Source organism: Petaurus breviceps, unplaced genomic scaffold (assembly GCF_028583685.1).
Source record: "Petaurus breviceps papuanus isolate PSGF00001 unplaced genomic scaffold, PetGlider_PUasm1.0 216, whole genome shotgun sequence".
NCBI classification, from domain to species: Eukaryota; Metazoa; Chordata; class Mammalia; order Diprotodontia; family Petauridae; genus Petaurus; species Petaurus breviceps.
In genome coordinates this window covers 3,570,202-3,589,534 of record NW_027185867.1, presented here as the reverse complement: position 1 = coordinate 3,589,534, position 19,333 = coordinate 3,570,202, and the positions used below count along the sequence as shown (strand labels likewise).

Sequence of the window (19,333 nt, the reverse complement as noted above, 5' to 3'; positions counted from 1 at the left end):
TTGGATAAAGGCATAGGCAGCATACAGATGACACAAAGATTAAAAGGATAGCTAAGTGGAGATAACAGAACTGATCCAAAAGGATCTTGAAAGCTAAAAAGCACTGTAGTGAATTCATAATATATGAATTTCAGTAGGGATAAGTTTAATCTTAAACTTGGGTACAAAAAAATAAACTTCGCAAGTATAAGATGGGAGAGTCATATGTAGATAGTTGTTTCGAGAGAGATTTGTGGGCTTTAGTGGACTGCAAGCTCAATTATGAACAAATACTGTGATACAGATGCCAAAAAAGCTAACGTAACCTTATGCTGTAATGAGAGCACATAACTCCCAGGAATAAGGGGCAGGGGAGCGACAGTCTCCTGAACTGTATCATATCAGATCTCATCTGAAGTATTGTGGTCATTTCTAGGAAAAAGTTTAAGAAAGGCATTAGGCTGTTGTGTAAAGGAAGAATTTGACTTGTTCCATTTGGCCTCAGAGAGCCAAACCTAGGACAATGGGAGAAGTCGCAGAGGCAGATTTAGGCTTAACGTTAAGAAAAATTTTGCAACAATTACAGCTGTCCCAAAGTGGGATGGCCTGCCTTGAAAAGTTGTAGGTTCCTTTTCCCTGGAGATCTTCAAGGACATGCTAGATCACTTTTTTGGTATGTCATATTAGGGATTCCTTTTGTATATAGATTGAACTAGGTAGTCTCTGAGTCTCCCTTTTTACTTTCTAATTCTCTTTTGTGACTTTAAAGAACATAAGAGATGTTGTCAAATATGCATGAAGGGTTGTAATTTGGAAGAGAATTGACTTCTTGGCCCAAGTGGGTAGATTTAGAAGCAGTAGAGGGAACTGGAAAGACAAACTGTCACATTGAATAAAAGGAGAAACTTCCTAACAGAGTTATCCAAAAGTAGAAAGGGCTTTTCACAAGGGAGGTGGTGTGATTCCCTTCATTGCACATCTTCAAGAAAATACCAGATGCAATATTGGAAGGGGCACAGAAAGTCAAACAAATACATTGTTAATAGAACTATTAATTGGTTCTATCATTCTGGACAGCAATTTGTAATTATGCTATTAAAAAAAACTGACTCAAAAGTACGTATCTCTTGACTCAGAGAGGATTCTTATTCCGGTATAGGTTGGCCTAGACCTGTGGCCTATGATGAGGTCCCTTCCATCTCTGAGATTCTATAATCCTGCCCTTTAGTTCTACTTTCTATGTCACTTTATAAGCAGGCTGACTTTTCATAATATGCCACTCATGAAATGGATGGTAATAGAGAGGAACCCAAAGCAGAAAACTAGTGTTACTGTTACATACCAGTGACCTGAAACTGATAACTTCCCTGATCCCTTTATAAGGTGGGCATAATCTTTGCACTATTATATCCCACAGGCTTGTTATGAAGACTAAATGTAATAATATATGTGAAAATAGTAATACTAAGTAAATATAAATTGTTAACTAGGCTAAAGGCAATAGTGTATTGCATTAGTAATGTGAAGACCTTGTAATGGTATGACATTTTGTACTTTTTACAACACTTTTATAGCCATTACTATATAATACCTACCCTATGTAGAAAAGCATCATACCCGTTTTAGAGATGGGAAAAACAAGAGGTAGAGTGATTTTTCCAAGTTACTCCACTAGTTGGTGACAAAGCCAGGTCCTCCTGACTCCCAGTCAATAGTGCTTTCTCCCACTCTTATGTTGTTAACTAACACTGGCACTGACAATCTGCATTATAGTAACAAAGAAACAAGCACAGAAAAGAGGCAAAAAAAACACTGGGATCCTTTAGAGGTATTATTTCAGAGTTTTTCTTTCCAAAAAAATGAGGAAGATGATGCTCTTCCCTACTTCAAAGGAATGTCCTGAGAATTATCCCTAGAATCCTGTTGTGTTTTGGGTTCATTAGAAGAACAAGACTATAGAATATAAGATTGTTCCTTTATTGACTGAAAGCTTTTACTGAAGTCTGGATTTGGGGGTGAAGGAGGGTTGAAGAAGGTAGTAGACATTTTACTGTGTCTACTACTACTTACTATTTACTGTGTCTACTACTACTTACTATGTCTACTACTACTTAATTGCTTAAGAAGAATTATCAGTTAGAGTTGAAAGGGGCTGAACACAAACACAACATTTATTTTATTATCATTTCCTGTAACAGTGAATTAACTAGTCTTTTAAAACTATCCAAATATGTTTTAACTTTACCTGTGAGTTAGGGAACCACCCTGAAAAGAGCTACATCTTCAGCCATTATAATGGCAGTGGGTTTTTCCTCCCCTGTGTAAATAAATAGTATGCTATTCTTCACCAGGCCTTTAGTATTGAAATAAACTAGCTGTGGACTGAACTCCTTGTAGTCAATACAAATATTATCACCAGGCTGTAGTCATCATTCTCGACAGCTCAGACCCATAAAAATCTTCCTGAGAAACAGAAAATCCTTTAGCCTCAGTGGGCTTTTGCTACTATGCAAAACAGGGTATGCACATGGAAGGGTATTATAGAGCATTATTTCAGAGTCCTGCTGTCAATGATCTAAAGGGATTGCCCTTAAGTTTTCCCAAGACATGTGAACTACAACCCACCCTTATCTATAAGCATATAATCCTAAAGAAGTATGAAATAGAATCAGTTGTACTAGAGTACCAAACATCAACATGAATTCCTACCAGGTATGGGAAAGACAGGGAGCCTCAGAAGTCTCCATAGAGAGATCCACAACTCCCATTTCCCTCTCTGCTCTTACATTTTGTACTGTGAGTCACTTTGGGGAAGTTCACCAAATAAAGGAAGCCCGGACTATAGCAACTTCCTTTCCACTCACTAATTTGGTGGCTATGACGGTGACAAGATTAAAGTACAAATTCCAGTATGCACTATCCCAGAAGCATGTCTACTATAAAAAACTAAGAATTAGTGCTTTCTTATTACACTTGAAATATTTGATAGAACAGAGGGACAAGTGGAAATGTTCTGTGTATGGTATTAATACCACTACAGACACAAAAGTCATTTTTCTCTGCCAGATGTTGGGAAGAGTAATTATAGCAACACAGGATGAAATCCCAAGACCACTTCTCTCTTCCATTTCTTTGTCTTAGTTGTATGAAAGGTAATTGATTAACCTTGGAGGAATATTCAACTTGGCAATTTTCTCAAGCCCTCTGACTCCAGTCGCCTTCCTCAAGCTCACTCTGCAAAGCTGTGACAAGGTCAGAGGTGTCTCTGGAGAAAAAGAAGAAGACAAGGACATATGTGAGTAAAGTTTAAAGAGCAACAAACACTGAGGTGACTGGACCCCCAAAGATTATAGATATCAAAATTCTAAAGTTTTGTACCTGTATCTTTCAAAAAGTCTCAATTATAAAGCAAAAAGATTTCAATTCAATCAGCAAACAACTTATTTTTTTCTGTGGGAGGTACAAAGATCAACAATTACTCTCAGCAGGCTTGTAAATAAATAACAGGGAGTCAATGAAAAAAGAGCAGGAACTAGGATTTTACCTTGGAATACATGGCATTCTAACTTATCATCTAGACCTATCATATAAGGCAGGATTAGTCCATGAATAATTAACTCATTTTCTAGGACAGTGATCTCCAAAGTGGGGACTCACCAAGCAACCACATAATCTGGGGAAGTCTCTTCTCCAGGTTACCTAATCACGGAGTTGTCTTCAATACAATACACCATGGTTTTCACCTTTTGAGACCCAAAACTCCATAACTCTGTTCTCTCCCCACTCTATGCAAGCTCCAACCTCCCAATTTCTGCACTATGTGTCAGCTCTTCTGGGTGTTTATAACCTAAGTGTGACCAAGAAACCCCCAGTAGGCACAATTTGAAAAATTCCCTTCTGCCTCCAGAAAACCCATGGCTGGGGGGAGTGAGGGGAAGGGAAAAGAAAGGAATGGGGGTCTCTTACCCCCAGGACAGTTCATGACTAAAGAGAAACCCCTCAGCTGGCTCTGAGATAGTCTGAGTAAAAGCTCTGCACCATTACTTCTTTTTGAGGATGACTACATGAATTGCTCAGAATGAACAGGCATGCATGGATTGTGATCTGCATTACAGATCTCAATTTTCTTTCCCCAAAGACCTTCCTCTCTTTCAATCTTCCTTACTTCTGCCAAGGACACCACCCAGTCACCTAGGTCCACAATCTCAGTGCCATCCTAAACTTCTCAGTGTACCACATCTATAGTTACCCACCTCTGCAAAAGGAGGAGGTGAATTCTCGTGTCTATATGCTATGGGAAGTAAAAAGATAGGCATGTGCCCCACAAAGCTTGTAAATAAATGGCAGGGAGTCAAGGAAGACAGACCAGGAATAATTCATTGGACCTAGAGTCAGGAAGACCTGAATTCAAAACTGACTTTATTTACTAGCAGTATGACCCTGGGCAAATCACTTAATCTCAGTCTGCCTCAGTTTCCTCATCTGTAAAATGAGGTTAATAAGATAAAATGAGATAATAAATGTAAAGTTCTTTGTAAACCTTAAAGTGCTATATAAATGCTAGCTAGCAGAGCAGCAGCAGCAGCAATAGTAGTAGTATCTCTTTCAGGGCACTTTGGTCATTATAATTACACAGCATTTAGTTCCTCTTTTATAACTGCTCTTTTAATTTATGTTGCTATAGTCATTGTGAATACTGTTTTTCAAATTCTGCTTACTTTACTTTGCATTAGTTCATTTAAGTCTTCCCATGCTTCCCTGAATTCTTCACATTCATCATTTCTTATAGGGAAGTAATATTAAATTTAAACATTTTGGTGAATATAGGAACTATCTTTTTATCTTTGACCTCCCTAGGATAAATCTACTGCCCAGCTACAGGATGTCTGAATCAAAAGTTATGGGTAATTTAGTCACTGTCTTAGCATCCACCAGCAGACTACTGCCATATTTTATTATCTATGTCAGTTTGTTGGGTATGTAGTGAAACTTCAGGGCTGTTTTGAATTGCATTTTTTACTATTAGTAATTTGCAGCAGTGTTTCATATGGTTGTTAATAGTATATAATTCTTTTGAAAACTGTTAAAATTCTTTGACCACTTATCCAGTGGGAAATGGCTTTTGGTGTTTTAAGAAACTTCTTTAAGTTTCCAAAATAGCTTCATATTAAACAAAGATGATGTTTTACAATAAGGGGAAAAATAACTGCTTTTGGAAAGAAATTTGTCCTATGGAAAGTCTACTTTGAAAATGATTTTTGTTGCTGAAAACTATGCATATCACCTATAAAAACTCTTAATATTTGCGTATTTTAAAAATCTGGGAACAATTTTCTAACTTGCTTCAATATATTTCAAATAGTTTTTAACCCATTTGTTAAAAATATGTAAGTGCAGCACCTTCAGATTAGTTTGCAAGAAATCACTAAGGGGTAATAAAAATTTACTAGCTCAATTTTAACAAAAACCTTGTATAACTGATAGATGGGGTTGAACATGAGTATTAATATTTAATAAGTAGGGGCGTCTAGGTGGCACAGTGAATAGAGCACTGGTCTTGGAGTTAGGAGGACCTGAGTTCAAATGTGGCCTCAGTTACTTAACACTTACTAGCCATGTGACATTGGGCAAGTCACTTAACCCCAACTGTCCTGCCTTCCCCCCTCCAAAAAGCAAAAAATAAAAATATTTAATAATAGAACCACCATATTTGGAATGATGTAACTTTGGGAAAGATGCTTTTCAGGAGTGACAGTAAATTAGAACCCAAGTGTCAAAGTGAACTTAAACTATGCACATGTATATAATGTATAAATTTTTTAAAAGGATAATTATATTGGGGTAGAACTAAAATTTTTTTTTTTTTACTGATGAGATAGACAATCAAAAATAATGGAGACTGTTGTGCTACAGGACTAATGAGACTAAAGTTAAAGGATTAATCTCCTAGAGGACAGTTAGCTACATTCTGTGTTTCAGGTCATATTGAGTCTTTTGACCTTGGACAATTATCTTGAAAAGGCAGACTATGGATGACAAGACACTTCAGAATGTATCAACACAAACCCCATGACCACAGCTTGAAAATTATATGCATATTATAATCTTCTTTTGCATATATCGATTAAGAGGTTAGAATCTAAGTTTCTTGCAAACAGGAACTGTTTCATTCATAGTATTTGTTTCTCCAATGCCAACCACAGCACCTGGCACATAGTAAGAGCTAAATAAGTACTTGTTAATTGATCAACTGTATAAAGAACAGAGTTGTATGACTGGTGAATGAATACTTAGCTGTAGCTAAGTAAATAATTATTCATAATAATTATTAAATGAAGGATTAAAATTCTGGATGAGTAAACAGATCCAGGTCCTGGTTAGCAAAACATATGGTAATATTACCCCCGAAAGAATTCAAAGCTTGACTTACTTTCATAATACTCAAAGCATTTAGCAGAAGCACTACTGCTCCAAGTATAATCAGAAGGCTTCTTTCCTCGATTGTCCCGGGCATAGATGTTCCCTCCAAATTCAACTAGCATCTCAATTAGATCTACATTCTTTACTTTGGCTGCATGATGAAGAGCTGTCTCATGCAATTTTGCTGCATTCACATTGGCTCCTGAAATACAAGAGGGAGAAACAAGAGACAGGTACCAGAGGCATTATCACAGAGTTAAGAGGAATACCCTTCTAAAATGTCCATACCATTTCATCCAGAGGTTGTACTGCTAAGCATATACCCCAAGGAGATTATTAGCAAAAAGAAAGGCCCATTTATAGTAAAATACTTATAGCAGCATTTTCTGTAACATCAAAGAACTGGCCTATGTATTGGAGAATAACTAAACTGTAATGTATGAATGTAATGGAATATATTATTTTTCTGTAAGAAAAGACAAACATGATGAATCTAGCTAGAGAAACATGAAAAGACTTATATGAACTGATGCAAAGTGAAGCAAGCAGAATCAGGAAAGCAATGTGCACAGTGCTAAGTGAATAAAAATAAAGAACAACAAAACAGTCAAAAGTGAAATTTGCACAATTATGAAGAATATATTTGGAACCAAAGACATTTCCCAGATCTACATGCGAGGAATATTGAACAAATGTTTTTTTTTTTCTCTCTCAATATACTGATTTGTTTTGCTGAATTTTTTTCCTTCTCTTCTTCTTTTTATTTTTTTGAAAAATTCTTCGTCATATGACTCTCCTTCCTGGGAAAAGATAAAGGGAAAAATCTAGACAATGTACAAACAAAAGATATCAATAAAAATTCATTCTCATTGTCAATAAAAAGCTGATCTCTTTTGAGTGGCTGAAAATGTGATTGAAAAAGCACTGTCGTACTCTACAATTTCATGAAATCAACACAATGTCACTTATAAATTTAAAGACCTTGAAGACTTCCCCAACTATATAAGGAATTCATTTTCCATTTGTATTCTCTGAAGGAAAATTTCTACAACAATGGTAAGTACCTTTGATAAACATTTCTCTGTGAATTCCCTTTACAATGTCTGCAACAGATAGTCATTCATAATTTTTTCTGCTTAAATACCTTGAGGGATGAGGAATTTATTACCTATTAAAGCAGTTAATTCAATTTTAGGACAGCTCTTACTGTTAATTAGGAAGATTGTTCTCATACTTAGCTGAAATCTGCTTTTCTGAAACTTCTAGCCATTGGTCCTAGCTTTGCCCTCTGCAATCAAACAGTGGCCAAGCTGCATATGATAATGCAGATGTTAAGTTGCTAAACCTTGGTTACTACTACCTGATTACCCTTTTATATGCAGTCATATCTATTGCTTTTCTAATTTCAAGACACCTAGAATCTTAACCTAAGGGAAGTCAGGTGAATAAATTAATGAGAGAATTGAAAAAAAAAGTTCACTGAAACTATGCTAAAAGGGAAGTAGGGACATTTTCTTAATTAGCCTCTGTTCAACTCCTTCCAAAAACTCAAAGAAAAGTTCAGTATTTATACACAGTTGCAATTTATAAATACTCAACTCTTATGTCTCATTGCCTCTTTTCTTTGAAAACTAAGAGCAGGTGAGAACAAGTTCCCAAGTAGAATTTATATATCAGTTTGGTTCTCAGTCACTAGCACCAAAAAACCTTTTTGACTTAAGACCTTCAACTGCATTTGTAGAGAGGGAGACAACTTCAATGTGAACTATTACACAACATGTAATACATGTGGTTGATTCTAAATAGGTTCCATTAGTTAGTGAGAAATAGCTCCATTCCATATTCAGGTTATAAAACAGCAAATAAGAATTTTATTTATTCTAGTTAGGTATACTGATCAGGACCAACCAGTATTATTTTCCCAAATTTTATTTTTTAGTCTGAGTTTATGGATATTTCCAGATACAAAATAGGACTTAAAAAGAGGATTATAAATGAAACACTGAATAGTTTTAATAAAGAGCTTACTTTTCATTTTAAGTATATATTAAATTCAACATGCAACTTTCAAAACTATCCTGTATGTCTGTTTCGTTCTGGCCTTCCTTTTATAGTCTTTGCATTTAAAAAAAAATGCTTCAGTAACTCCCCCCTCTTTTTTTTGGTGGCAAGTGTACCACTATCCTCTCCTCCCTCAATTTCATTAGAGGTCCATTTTTTTCTGTAGGATTATATTCAGTTTTGCTACACAGGCAATTTTTTTTTTTAAGCAATTGGGGTTAAGTAACTTGCCCAAGGTTACATGGCCAGTTTTTTTGTGTGTGGGTGTTAAGTATCTGAGGCCAGAACTGATCCCAGGTCCTCCCAACTCCAGGGCCGGCACTCTTACTCACTGCGCCACCTAGCCGCCCCAACACAGGCAATTCTTAAAAGTCTTTCTCTTTTGCCATTTAGAAGAGTATATATTCCAAACTCTCCTCTACTTTAAAGTGGCACCTACAAAGTTTTATGTGATCCTTACTGGCTCATTGGTACTTTAATTCATTATTTTTGGCTGTTTGTTGTATTTTTTCCTTTGATTTAGAAGCTTTGGATATGAGCTATGATGTTACTAGGAGTCTTGAATAATGAATTCTTATTTTTACTTTCCCCTCTAGTTCTAAAATATCTAAGCAGCTTTCATTTATGATTTTTTTGTGTTAAGATATCAAGGCTTCTCCCTCTTCACCCCCCATTATTTTCAGGTAGTCTCATGTTTCCTAGATTGACCCTCTTTAATTTGTTTCCCAAATCAGTTGTGTTTGACAGGATTTGTCTTATACTTTGTTCCGTTTTATATTTTGTTTTAGTATTTCTTATTGTATGGAGTCAGATTTATCTTTGGCTCATTCTAATTTTCTGGGGATCAAGTTCCTGGGAGAAGTTTATTGCCTTCTGTAATAAGCCATTAAATCTCCTTGTCATTCTTTTCTCCGAAGGTTTTGTTTCTTTTAACATTCTACTTTGTATCTCTTGTTTCATTTCCTCCAGGTATAAGTCATTGTGGCTACAACATTCTTTTCTCTAAAGTTCCATTTGGAGTTGTATGAAGTTAACTCTTCTTCAGGTATGTTTCTTGAGTTTCTCTAAATCCATAACTTTATTTTGTCTGTTGCTTTATTCTGTTTATTCACATTTCCAGTTTTAGTTTCTGGGTTGGGGTTTTGTCCTTTGGCATGCTGTGGTGGCAAATTGTACAGGTGTTCAGAAAAGATTCAGGGCTGCTTTCCACCTTTGGTGTCCACCTGCCACCCAACTCTCACCTATGGCTCCAAGAAGCTGTAGCATGTACAGCAGCCACAACCTGGTAAACTGTTTCAATAGACAGGTTAAACCAGGTTGAGGGTAACTGAGGGGCCTCAAACCTGTCAGTGAGTTGGGGGGGTGGGGGTGTCTACCCCAAGCAAGCATGTGAAGACTTCCCCTAGTGGAATGAGTGGATAACAATTTGTTCCAACAGTAATGAGGACAGTTGAAGCAGGCACTGTGGAATGCTTAGAGTTTGATCTGCTATCAAAGATGCCAAGATCATCTACTGCATCTTGGGCCATCACCAGTTTTCTTGATTTTTGTCTTGCCACTAGACTCCAATGACTCTGGAAGAGTGAGGCTGATGACTTTGTGCAACTCTTCCTCACTTAAATCCAATTTATACACAAGTCAAAAGATATCACCCATACCATTTTACCAACCTCAAAGTCCTGTGGCAAATGACAAAGCAGCAGGTGAGGATACACTAGGAGCTGTAGTCACAGGCCTGACCACAAGTGGGTCATCTTCTCACTGAACTGAAGCAGCAGTAGATTAGGCAGTCCCTGAGTGTCTGAGTAACCTTTTTAAAGGACTACATTGCTCACCTCCTGGCATGAGGTAGGGGCTAGAAAAGGTACCCTTAAACTTGTCTGCTTCACCCAACCCTGGCCTGCTAGGATCCAGCCCTGTGGTCAAAACACAAAAAAAAAAGGTACAAAACTTTTGCAAAGATGATTCCACTTAGGGGTGGCCAGGTGGCTCAGCGAGTAAGAGCACCTGCCCCATTGTTGGGATGACCTGGGGATCAAATCCGGGCTCAGATACTTAGCACCACACCCAGAAATAACTGGCTGTGTAACCTTGAGCAAGTTACTTAACCCCAATTCCACTTACCATTGGTACGTGGAATGTATGCATACTTATAGACAACACAAAATCTGGTAGACCTGAAAGATGAACAGCTCTTATTGCAAGAGAATTCAGCAGGTATCGCATCCAAATAGAAGTCCTGAGTGAAATAAGAGTGATAAATGAAGGCCAGTTTACTTAAGTCTGAGCTGTATACAAATTTTTGTGGAACAGTCGCAGTGATGGGGAACACTATGAAGTTGGCTTAAGTTTCAAAATTAAAACTAATCTAGTCAACAAACTTGAATGCTTCCCAAAGGGACTCAATGACAGGCTCATGACAATGTGATTGCCACCTGCAGGAAAGTGCCATGCAACCATCATCCGTGTGTATGCTCCTACCATGACGAACCCTGATGGAGTCAAAGAAAAAATTTATGAAGACCTGGAGACCCTCATCATCAGTGTGCCAAAAGAAGACAAGCTTATAATTCTTGGTGACTTGGGAGGAATGGAGCTGGAAACAGAAACAGTAACATTCACGTACTCCTAAAGATTTGTGTGTATCTCATGACCTTCTGTAATGGTAATGTAATTTGAATTTGAAGATCCCTTTGTATGGGCAAAGGTAATAGGTATTTAGCACTTAGTAATTAATCAAGGCTCTGTTAAAGAAACAGAAGGTATGAACTCCTGTCTCCTGTTGCTGATGTAACAGGAAGGAGCTGAACAGGGAGGGGCAATACTGTATATAAGGAAAAGTCTCAGAGGGGGAGAGACAGATCTTCTTGGATCAAGTTCCATGGAGGCAGAAGCTGCTGCCGCCAGGGAAGCTGAAGAGGAATCCCCCCAGGCTGAAGAGAATGATTTTGATTTGGAGAACTTGGATGAAGTGATTTTGATTCTGGGAACAAGCAGAAACTTCTGCTGAGTCCAAGGGCCAGCCAGAGTTGCTAAGGATTTCCAAGGGCCAGCCAGAGCTGAGGGCCAGCTGGAGCTCCTGAGGCTGTTGAGGATTTCCAAGGGCTAGCCAGAGTTGCTGAGGCTTGCTGAGGATTTCCAAGGGCCAGCTGGAGCTGCCAAAGACTGAGGAAGCATGACTGTTATGCTGGTACTTTGTATTAACCTGTTTGTGGCTTTGTGGAGCCTTGACTTCCTGAGAACGGAGACTGGGAAGGATTTAACGTGGACTAGACACTGTGACCTTCAGCATGGAACAGAGACTGCCACAAGAGCTGGACAAGGACCTGGGAGCTGTCTACCTTTGAACCCAGGTGACAGTTTAGTGAATCCAGGTAGGATCTGGGACCATGGAAGGGGATCCAGGGAATCAGAGAGACCATCCTGAGTCAAGCTGAAAGAAGACTTTACTTGGATACTGTGTACTGACTGAGAAATTGTAATTTACTAGTGACCTAGGGGTGGAGAGTTTGTGTATTTTCTGATGATTTGCATAGTGAATGATGAAGGATAATTGAATGATTGAGCTGATTGAATGATTGATTGACTAAATGATTGTACTTAGTGACTGATGACTGAATAAGTGACTGAGTTAATTTAGTGTGTCCCATGAGTGAGAAACTTTGACTATTGTACTTTGTGTCCCTTGAGGAAGCAAACCTCCTTAAGGATGATTGAATGATTGAGATGTTTTAATGCTTGAGTTACTAGATTGTTCCTTTGTTGAAAACTTTGTGACCACTGTGGTGAAAACTATGTGGCCATCTTAGTGATAAGTTGTTTGAATGCTGTATTTTGACTTTCTGTGATAAGCTGTAACATTGTGAATGCTGTACCTTGATTTCTGTGAATGTTTTGCTCTGATTTGTTATGGAAAAAATAGAGTGTTCACCATACTGTGTAATCAGAACCTTAAAAGCTGTTCACAGTAGCATTCTTCTGGAAAGCTGCTTGTGCATGGCTTTACACCTTCTCAGCACCAACACTGTCTTCCATTTACCTAAATGCAACCAAATTTTATGTATGCACCCTCACAGGAAACAATGGCATTTAACAGTCTATGTCACTATAAGGAGAAGAGACATACAGGATGTGAAAGTGACAAAAGTGATGCGTGGTGCAGAATGCTGGAATGATCACAGATTTATCTTCTCCAGACATCTGCATTCAACAAAAGTAGTAGCCCCAAAGTAAGACTTCTCATCAGAAGACTTAAAGTCAACAGACTGGATCACCTATCTGTGGGTGAACAATTTCTTGCTCAATTAGAGGGAAAGCTTAGCCAACAGTGGAACAGAAAAGGAGTGAGCTTTCAGAGATATGGTGTACAGCACTGCATTCACTCATCTGGGCCAGACAACCCACAAACATCAAGACTGGTTTGATGAAAATGACAGGGAAATTTAAAAGCTGCTAAAATGAAAAATGAGAACTTCACAAGGTTTACCAGAAGGATAGTGCATCTATCTCTAAGAAGGCAGTGTTTAACTCCTTAAAAGTGCAAGGAAAATTTAAGAGAAATGCAGGATTCTTGGCTCAGTAAGGTGACAAGTAAAATTCAGTTTTCTGCTGATAATAACAATCCAAAGTGTTTACGAGGCCCTGAAGGCTATTTACGGGTCAGAGACTGATGATGCATCTCAACTACTCAGCCCTGATGTAGCCACACTGATTAGTGATAAGAACATGATCCTGGAGAGATGGGCTGAAAAGTTACATAGCTTTCTCAACAGACCATCATCAACCAATGCTGAAGTCAATGACTGTTCACCTCAAGCGAAAGTAAATCCCTCTTTAGTCAAACTTCCAACTGAAGAAAAGGTTTTGAATGCCATCCAGCTCCTCTCATGTGGCAAAGCACCTGGTGCTGATTCTATTCCAGCTGAAATTTACAAGGCAGGGGATCCACTACTGTCATACCAATGTGGACTGAAATCTTCCTGGTTACATGGCAAGATGAAATTATCCCATAGGAATTCAAGGATATCTCAATTGTCCATCTCTACAAAGGAATGGGAAATAGGTTGTCCTATGACAATCACAGGAAGGATCCTTGCCAGAGTTCTTAATAGGCTACTCTTTCACTTGGAAGATGGTCATCTACCCAAGAGCCAGTGAAACTTCAGAAAGGACCAAGGAACAGTTGATATAGTATTTGCTGCTGAACAACTCCAGGAGAAATAATGAGGAGCAGAAAAGAGGTCCGAACCCAACATTTATCCATCTGACCAAGACTAATACTGTCAGTCGTAAGAGCTTGTGGAAAATCATGGCAATGTTTGCTTGCATGGAGAAGTTCATCAGTATTGCACACCAGTTACATGACAGCATGCTTGCACATAGGTTCTGGATAATGGATGATGGTCTTGTGTGCTCCCAGTCACCAACAGAATGAAGCAGATCTGTGTGCTTGCTCTCATGCTTTTTAGTCTGATGTTTTCATGCAATCTTGTTGGATGCCTTCAATGAAGATGAAAATGGCATCATGGTAAGCTACTACACTAACAATAAATTATTTAATTTAAAAAGGCTACAAGCCAAGACTAAAGTGGAGGGCGAGCTAGTGCTCAACTTTATGTTCACAGATGATTATGCAATCAATGCAGCCTCTGAGGCTAAGATGCAACAGAGTATGGATCAATTCTCTGCTGCTTGTGCTAATTTTGGCCTGACAGTTAACACCAAGAAAACAGAGGTTCTCCACCAACCAGCACCATACCATCCATGTGGAACCATATGTTATAGCAAATAGAAAAATTCTAAATGCTGTGGATAAATTAACTTACCTTGGCAGAATACTTTTCAGGGATGTACATACATAGATGACAAGGTTGATATATGCATTGCCAGAGCTAACTCAGTATTTGGGAGGCTTTAAAGGAAAGTATGAGAGAGAAGAGGTATTAAAGCTGCCTACCAAACTGAAGGTATACAGAGCCACTGTGTTTATTGTTGTATGCCTGTGAAAACTGGACAATAGACCAGTGCCATGCCAGGAAACTGAATTACTTCCATTTGAATTGTCTTTGGAAGATTCTGAAGATCACTTGGCAAGATAAAGTACTGGACAGTGAGGTCCCTTCTTGAGCTAAACTGCCAAGCATTCAAACTCTACTGCAGAGATCATAATTCTGATGGGCTGGTCAAATATAATTTGCCTAAAAGACTATTTTACAGAGAACTCACAAGGCATTTGGTGATGATACAAGGTTTCTCTGAAGAAATCTGGAATCAACTGTGAGAGACATGCATGGCATACCCACATCAAAGAAGGCACTGTGTTCTATCAATAAAACAGAACTATAGTAGCTCAAAAGAAAAGTGATGTGCACATTTAGAGACATTTCCATTCCAAATGTTCTATTTGACTATTTGTGCTTGACCTATGGTAGCACCTTCCAAGCTCATATTGGTCTGATCAGCCACAGTCAGACACACTGTACCTTGACCCTGACATAATGATGTCAGTTTGGTCCTCTTCAAGCACCATGCTGTGGTGGCTCAAGCAAAGGCTGCGTGGGTCTGCACTGGACATTGATCTGGCTCTCTCTCTACTGTGGCAAAAGCAGGGCCACTTGAGCACTCTGTTGCTTGGGGTGTGATCTAACCCTGTACGCTGTGCCTTTCACCTGCCCTGGTTTTTCTCCACTCAGAGGTTCTGTATGGAAGTTTTTTGTATATTCCTGAATTGGATGAAGGAGCTTATAGTGGCTTTTCTTTAGTTTTCTTTATTATTATTTCTTCTAGTTCCTTTTAAGAGATTTATTGGAAGATCTGGGCCCTTTTAGTTCCTAACACAACACCTTTTTGTTGTTCAGTAGTGTCTGACTTCTTGTGACCTCATTTGAGTTTTTTTTGGAAAAGATGCCAGAGTATCATTTCTCTCTTTAGCTTATTTTACAGATAAGAAACTGAGGCAAACAGGGTTAAGTGACTTGCCCGGGGTCACAAAGCTATTAAGTGTCTAAGGCCAGATTTAAACTCACAAAGATGAGTCTTCCTCACTCCAGGCCTGGTTCTCTATCCACTGCACAACTTGGCTGCCCCCAGCACACCACAAGAGTCGTACAACTCTCAATAGACATGAAGTAATAACCCTAAAAACTCTATTGCTTTCAAAGAGTCATATTCTCCTGTCACTTAATACTCTATGTCTGTAGAAGCTCTTTTTGAAATTTAGCTAGGCTGTATGCTTTGATCTAGACCATGCTTAGAAGTGAAAGTAAGTCAGGAATCCCTCCCTTCACCTTAGCCACAAAATGAAAGAAGATTAGATGTCTTAAACGCTCAACAGAATTGATATTTCCCCGTGTTTACATAAAAAGATAATTAAGTAATTTTATCCCAGTAGCTACTTTTAAAAAATAACTATTATGAATATTTTTATAAGAGTTGAAAGAAACATACTAAAGCAAAACAGGAGCATAAATAGAAAAGTTCTCAACTGAAAATCCATCTTGTTTAGAAGGCTGGTAAGGTAAGAAACCTTATCTTTTCTATTTCTTGACAGTTCCATCTGACTGACTCCAAGACACAACCAAAATAGCTAAAATGCTTAAATTAAAATTTTTTCTTTCATAAAATATTTAATTAAGCCAAGATAAACCACGGAAGCCTTTTCCTAGAAAGAATGATTCTAGGTTTTTCCCATTCGTTATAATTTTTCTTTGTAACATGTCTACTGTGAAAATGTGTTTAACAGGAATGTATATGTAGAGCCCATAGCAGATTGTAAGCTGTCTTGGGGAGGGTGGGGGAGAAAATTTAAAACTTATGGAAGTGATTGTTGAAAACTAAAATTAAATAATTTAATTATAAAAAATATATATTTACAGTATACTGTAATCTATTAAGTGTGCAATAGTATACCTTAAAAAAAATGTACACACCTTAATTAAAAAATACTTTATTACTAAAAAATGTTAACCACAAAAAAAGAAAATTATTCTAGATATTGTGGAAAATTAATGATAGAAATCTCTTGTTAGCTTAAACTCTGACCATGCTATAAAAACCATGATATACACAAATTTCCTCAACTTTCTATTTATTCCTTGTTTTCTATCTTGGGAAACTGCCCATTCTGAATACTCTATAGAGTCTTGAAGCTGTGCCTTCTTCAATGTGATTCACATCCCTAGATGTGATTTGTCTGTCTAATGCTTAAAGCCTTCTCTCTAACCAATTTAGGAATTGGCTCCAGTGGGCTGGGGTTGTGTTCAGGCCCCAGGTGTTATGTGTCAAACAATACTGCATTAGTTAAGAACCACTTACCTGCATTAAGCAGCACTTTCACACAATCCAGATGCTCCCTTGCACAGGCAACATGCAATGGGGTACCAAAATGGCAGTCATGGGCTTCTAGATTAGCCCCAACATCAATGAGAAGCCGCACACATTCAGAACTTCCTTTAAATTAAAAAGGAAGCATGAAAGTTAATAAATGTATACCATTCTCTTTATGGTAAAACATGACTGAAAGCAGATCCCAAGATCTGGTTAAAAAGACACAATCACAACTATGTCCTAACCTTGTAAGCAGTTTACATTTACCATGTGACCCTAAGGGAGCAATTAGCAGTCACTAGACCAAAGGCATAGAGAAATGACTATTCAGTCTACATAAGAGCTAGAGTAGAGAAACTATATAGAGAATTTCCTCTCTAGTTGGGAATAGGCAGACAATTACTATTCCACTACTCCTAGAGAAGTCTTGACTGGGAAAAATAATGCTTATTATCCCTTACCCCACTGTCTCCCTCTCACCTCAGGAAACATTGTAGAAACTAGTAGTCCTGCAGTTATTTTAGTATTGGCATCCCCCAAAATCATGTGGATGAACCTTCTACCAATTTTCCACAAATACTATGTTGGCCCTCTTTCTTGTTTCCTTCACCGTTTTTTTTCCCTCTACTCTCCTAAATGAGTCTCTTCCAACATTCAGTCATAAACCCACTCTTCTCTCTATATTCCCTCAATTTCAGAGACTTCTTCCATTATCTTGGTTTTAACTATCATGATAATTCTTGAACTTCCATCTTCAGCCTTGAATTTTCTTCTAGGTTTCAGCTCTACATCTCTAAAAGCCCCCTCCTACCTTTCCAGTATTTTTATACATTATTCTATGATCCATATTCTTTGATTCTGTGACACTGGCCTCCTGGCTGTTCCCTCTATCTCTCAGCTCTAGTTATTTTCTCTGGCTGGAATGCGCTGTATCCTCAAATCTGCATACTGCCCTCTCTGATTTCTTAAAGTCCCAACTAAAATCTCACCTCCTATAGGAAACCTTCTCCAAACTTTCTCAATTTTAGTGCCTTCCTTTTGTTAATTATTTCTTCTATGTCCTATATATATTTACTTGTATTTTGCCCCTTGAAGGCAGGGACTGTCTTTTGCTTCCTTTTATATCAGCACAATGCTTGGCACATAATAGGCCCTTAATGAAAGTCTGTTGATTGACTGACAGGGAACCTTAAAGAGGAAGAACATGAAAGAAAACTAGGCCAAAGAGGCTCTAAAGAAGACTACTCACCACTCATGCAGGCTTCATGTAGCGGGGATGCAGTATACAGTGGTGGGTTGACCTTTGCCCCATGAGAAAGCAGCAACTTTACACATTCAATGCTTCCTGAGGCACAGGCATCACAAAGAGGGGTACTGCCATCAATGTTCCGGGCATCCACCTCAAAAATGAAAAAAAAGCAAGTGTGTGTGTATGCATTGAGTGCATGTGCACACAAACACACACACATACACAACACAAATGGAAAACATGTCTTAGCAATACCCATCTCACTATACTCGAGAATCTCTCTTATAGAAAAAGTCCTAAAGGTACTTATTTTTTAAATTCATTTATATAGTACTTTATGATTACAAAGTGCTTTAAATACGTATTATACATGACAAAACCTATAAGAAGTTTATGCAGCAGATACTCCTAAGATAATAGTAAAAAATAATGCTAACATTAGTGTGATATTTTACAGTTTAGCTCTTTCTTCACAATAACCCTATGAAATAGGCAGTGTCCTAATATCACCATTTTATAAAAGACAAACTAAGGGTCTGAAAAGTTAAGTAGACTATAAACTCCTTAAGGACAGAGACTGCTACATTTTTGTTTTTATATTCTTAGTACAGAGCTTAGCACATATCAGGTACTTAGTAAATGCCTGCTGAAATGAAGTAAGTGACTTGCCCACAGTCACACAAATAAATGACTAAAGTCTAAATGTAAACTTCTGACTATAAGTTTTGTTACTTGTTTCACCAAAATATGCTCTGCATAAATTTTTCTTTCTTAACAGAAATGTAAATTCAGCTCAGTTCTTTGATCAAACGAAAGACCTAAGCAGCACAGTGGTCAAGGAAATACTGAGTTTAGGAGTTTAAGCAATGGCATGCTGGTAAATGTTTAACAACCAGCTCTCTGTAGAGCCAATGCAATATTCATAGTACCGATGGCCACTGTAAATATGCTGCCATAGTGCTCAATTGCAAAATATAACAGACTCCCCATATAGATGTGTAATGGTAATGGGAATTTGAAGATCTTCCCTGCCCCTTAAGAGGCCTAAGGGAATTTGAAGACCTTCTCTGCTTTGAAAATATACTCTGCCCCCTAATAGGTGGAATGTAATAACATGGAGCCTGTGATGGGAGGAGTTTTCGGAAGGGTAGAACAGAACCCACAGGAAGCTGGGAGTCAGAGCTAGCTAGACTGGGAGGAGAGCACAAGTCCCAGGGAGTTAGTCAGACTTGTGAGTAAAAATATTGGTTTGTGGGAAGGCTAAAGGATGGTATGACTCTCTGTACCATTGTGACTTAT

General features: G+C 38.1%; 1 protein-coding gene across 1 annotated transcript in view; it reads right to left on the bottom strand.

The window, feature by feature from the left end:
• Window positions 1-1,797: 1,797 nt before the first annotated feature.
• Window positions 1,798-19,333, bottom strand: part of ASB13 (ankyrin repeat and SOCS box containing 13) — a 30,206-nt gene continuing 12,670 nt past the window's right edge. The window contains exons 3-6 of the mRNA XM_069094275.1: window positions 18,035-18,185; window positions 16,774-16,908; window positions 6,410-6,601; window positions 1,798-3,244 (exon numbers count right to left, since the gene is read on the bottom strand). Coding sequence (XP_068950376.1) covers window positions 3,117-3,244; window positions 6,410-6,601; window positions 16,774-16,908; window positions 18,035-18,185 — 606 coding nt within the window. The 3' untranslated portion in view covers window positions 1,798-3,116. The remainder of the gene's footprint in view (window positions 3,245-6,409; window positions 6,602-16,773; window positions 16,909-18,034; window positions 18,186-19,333) is intronic.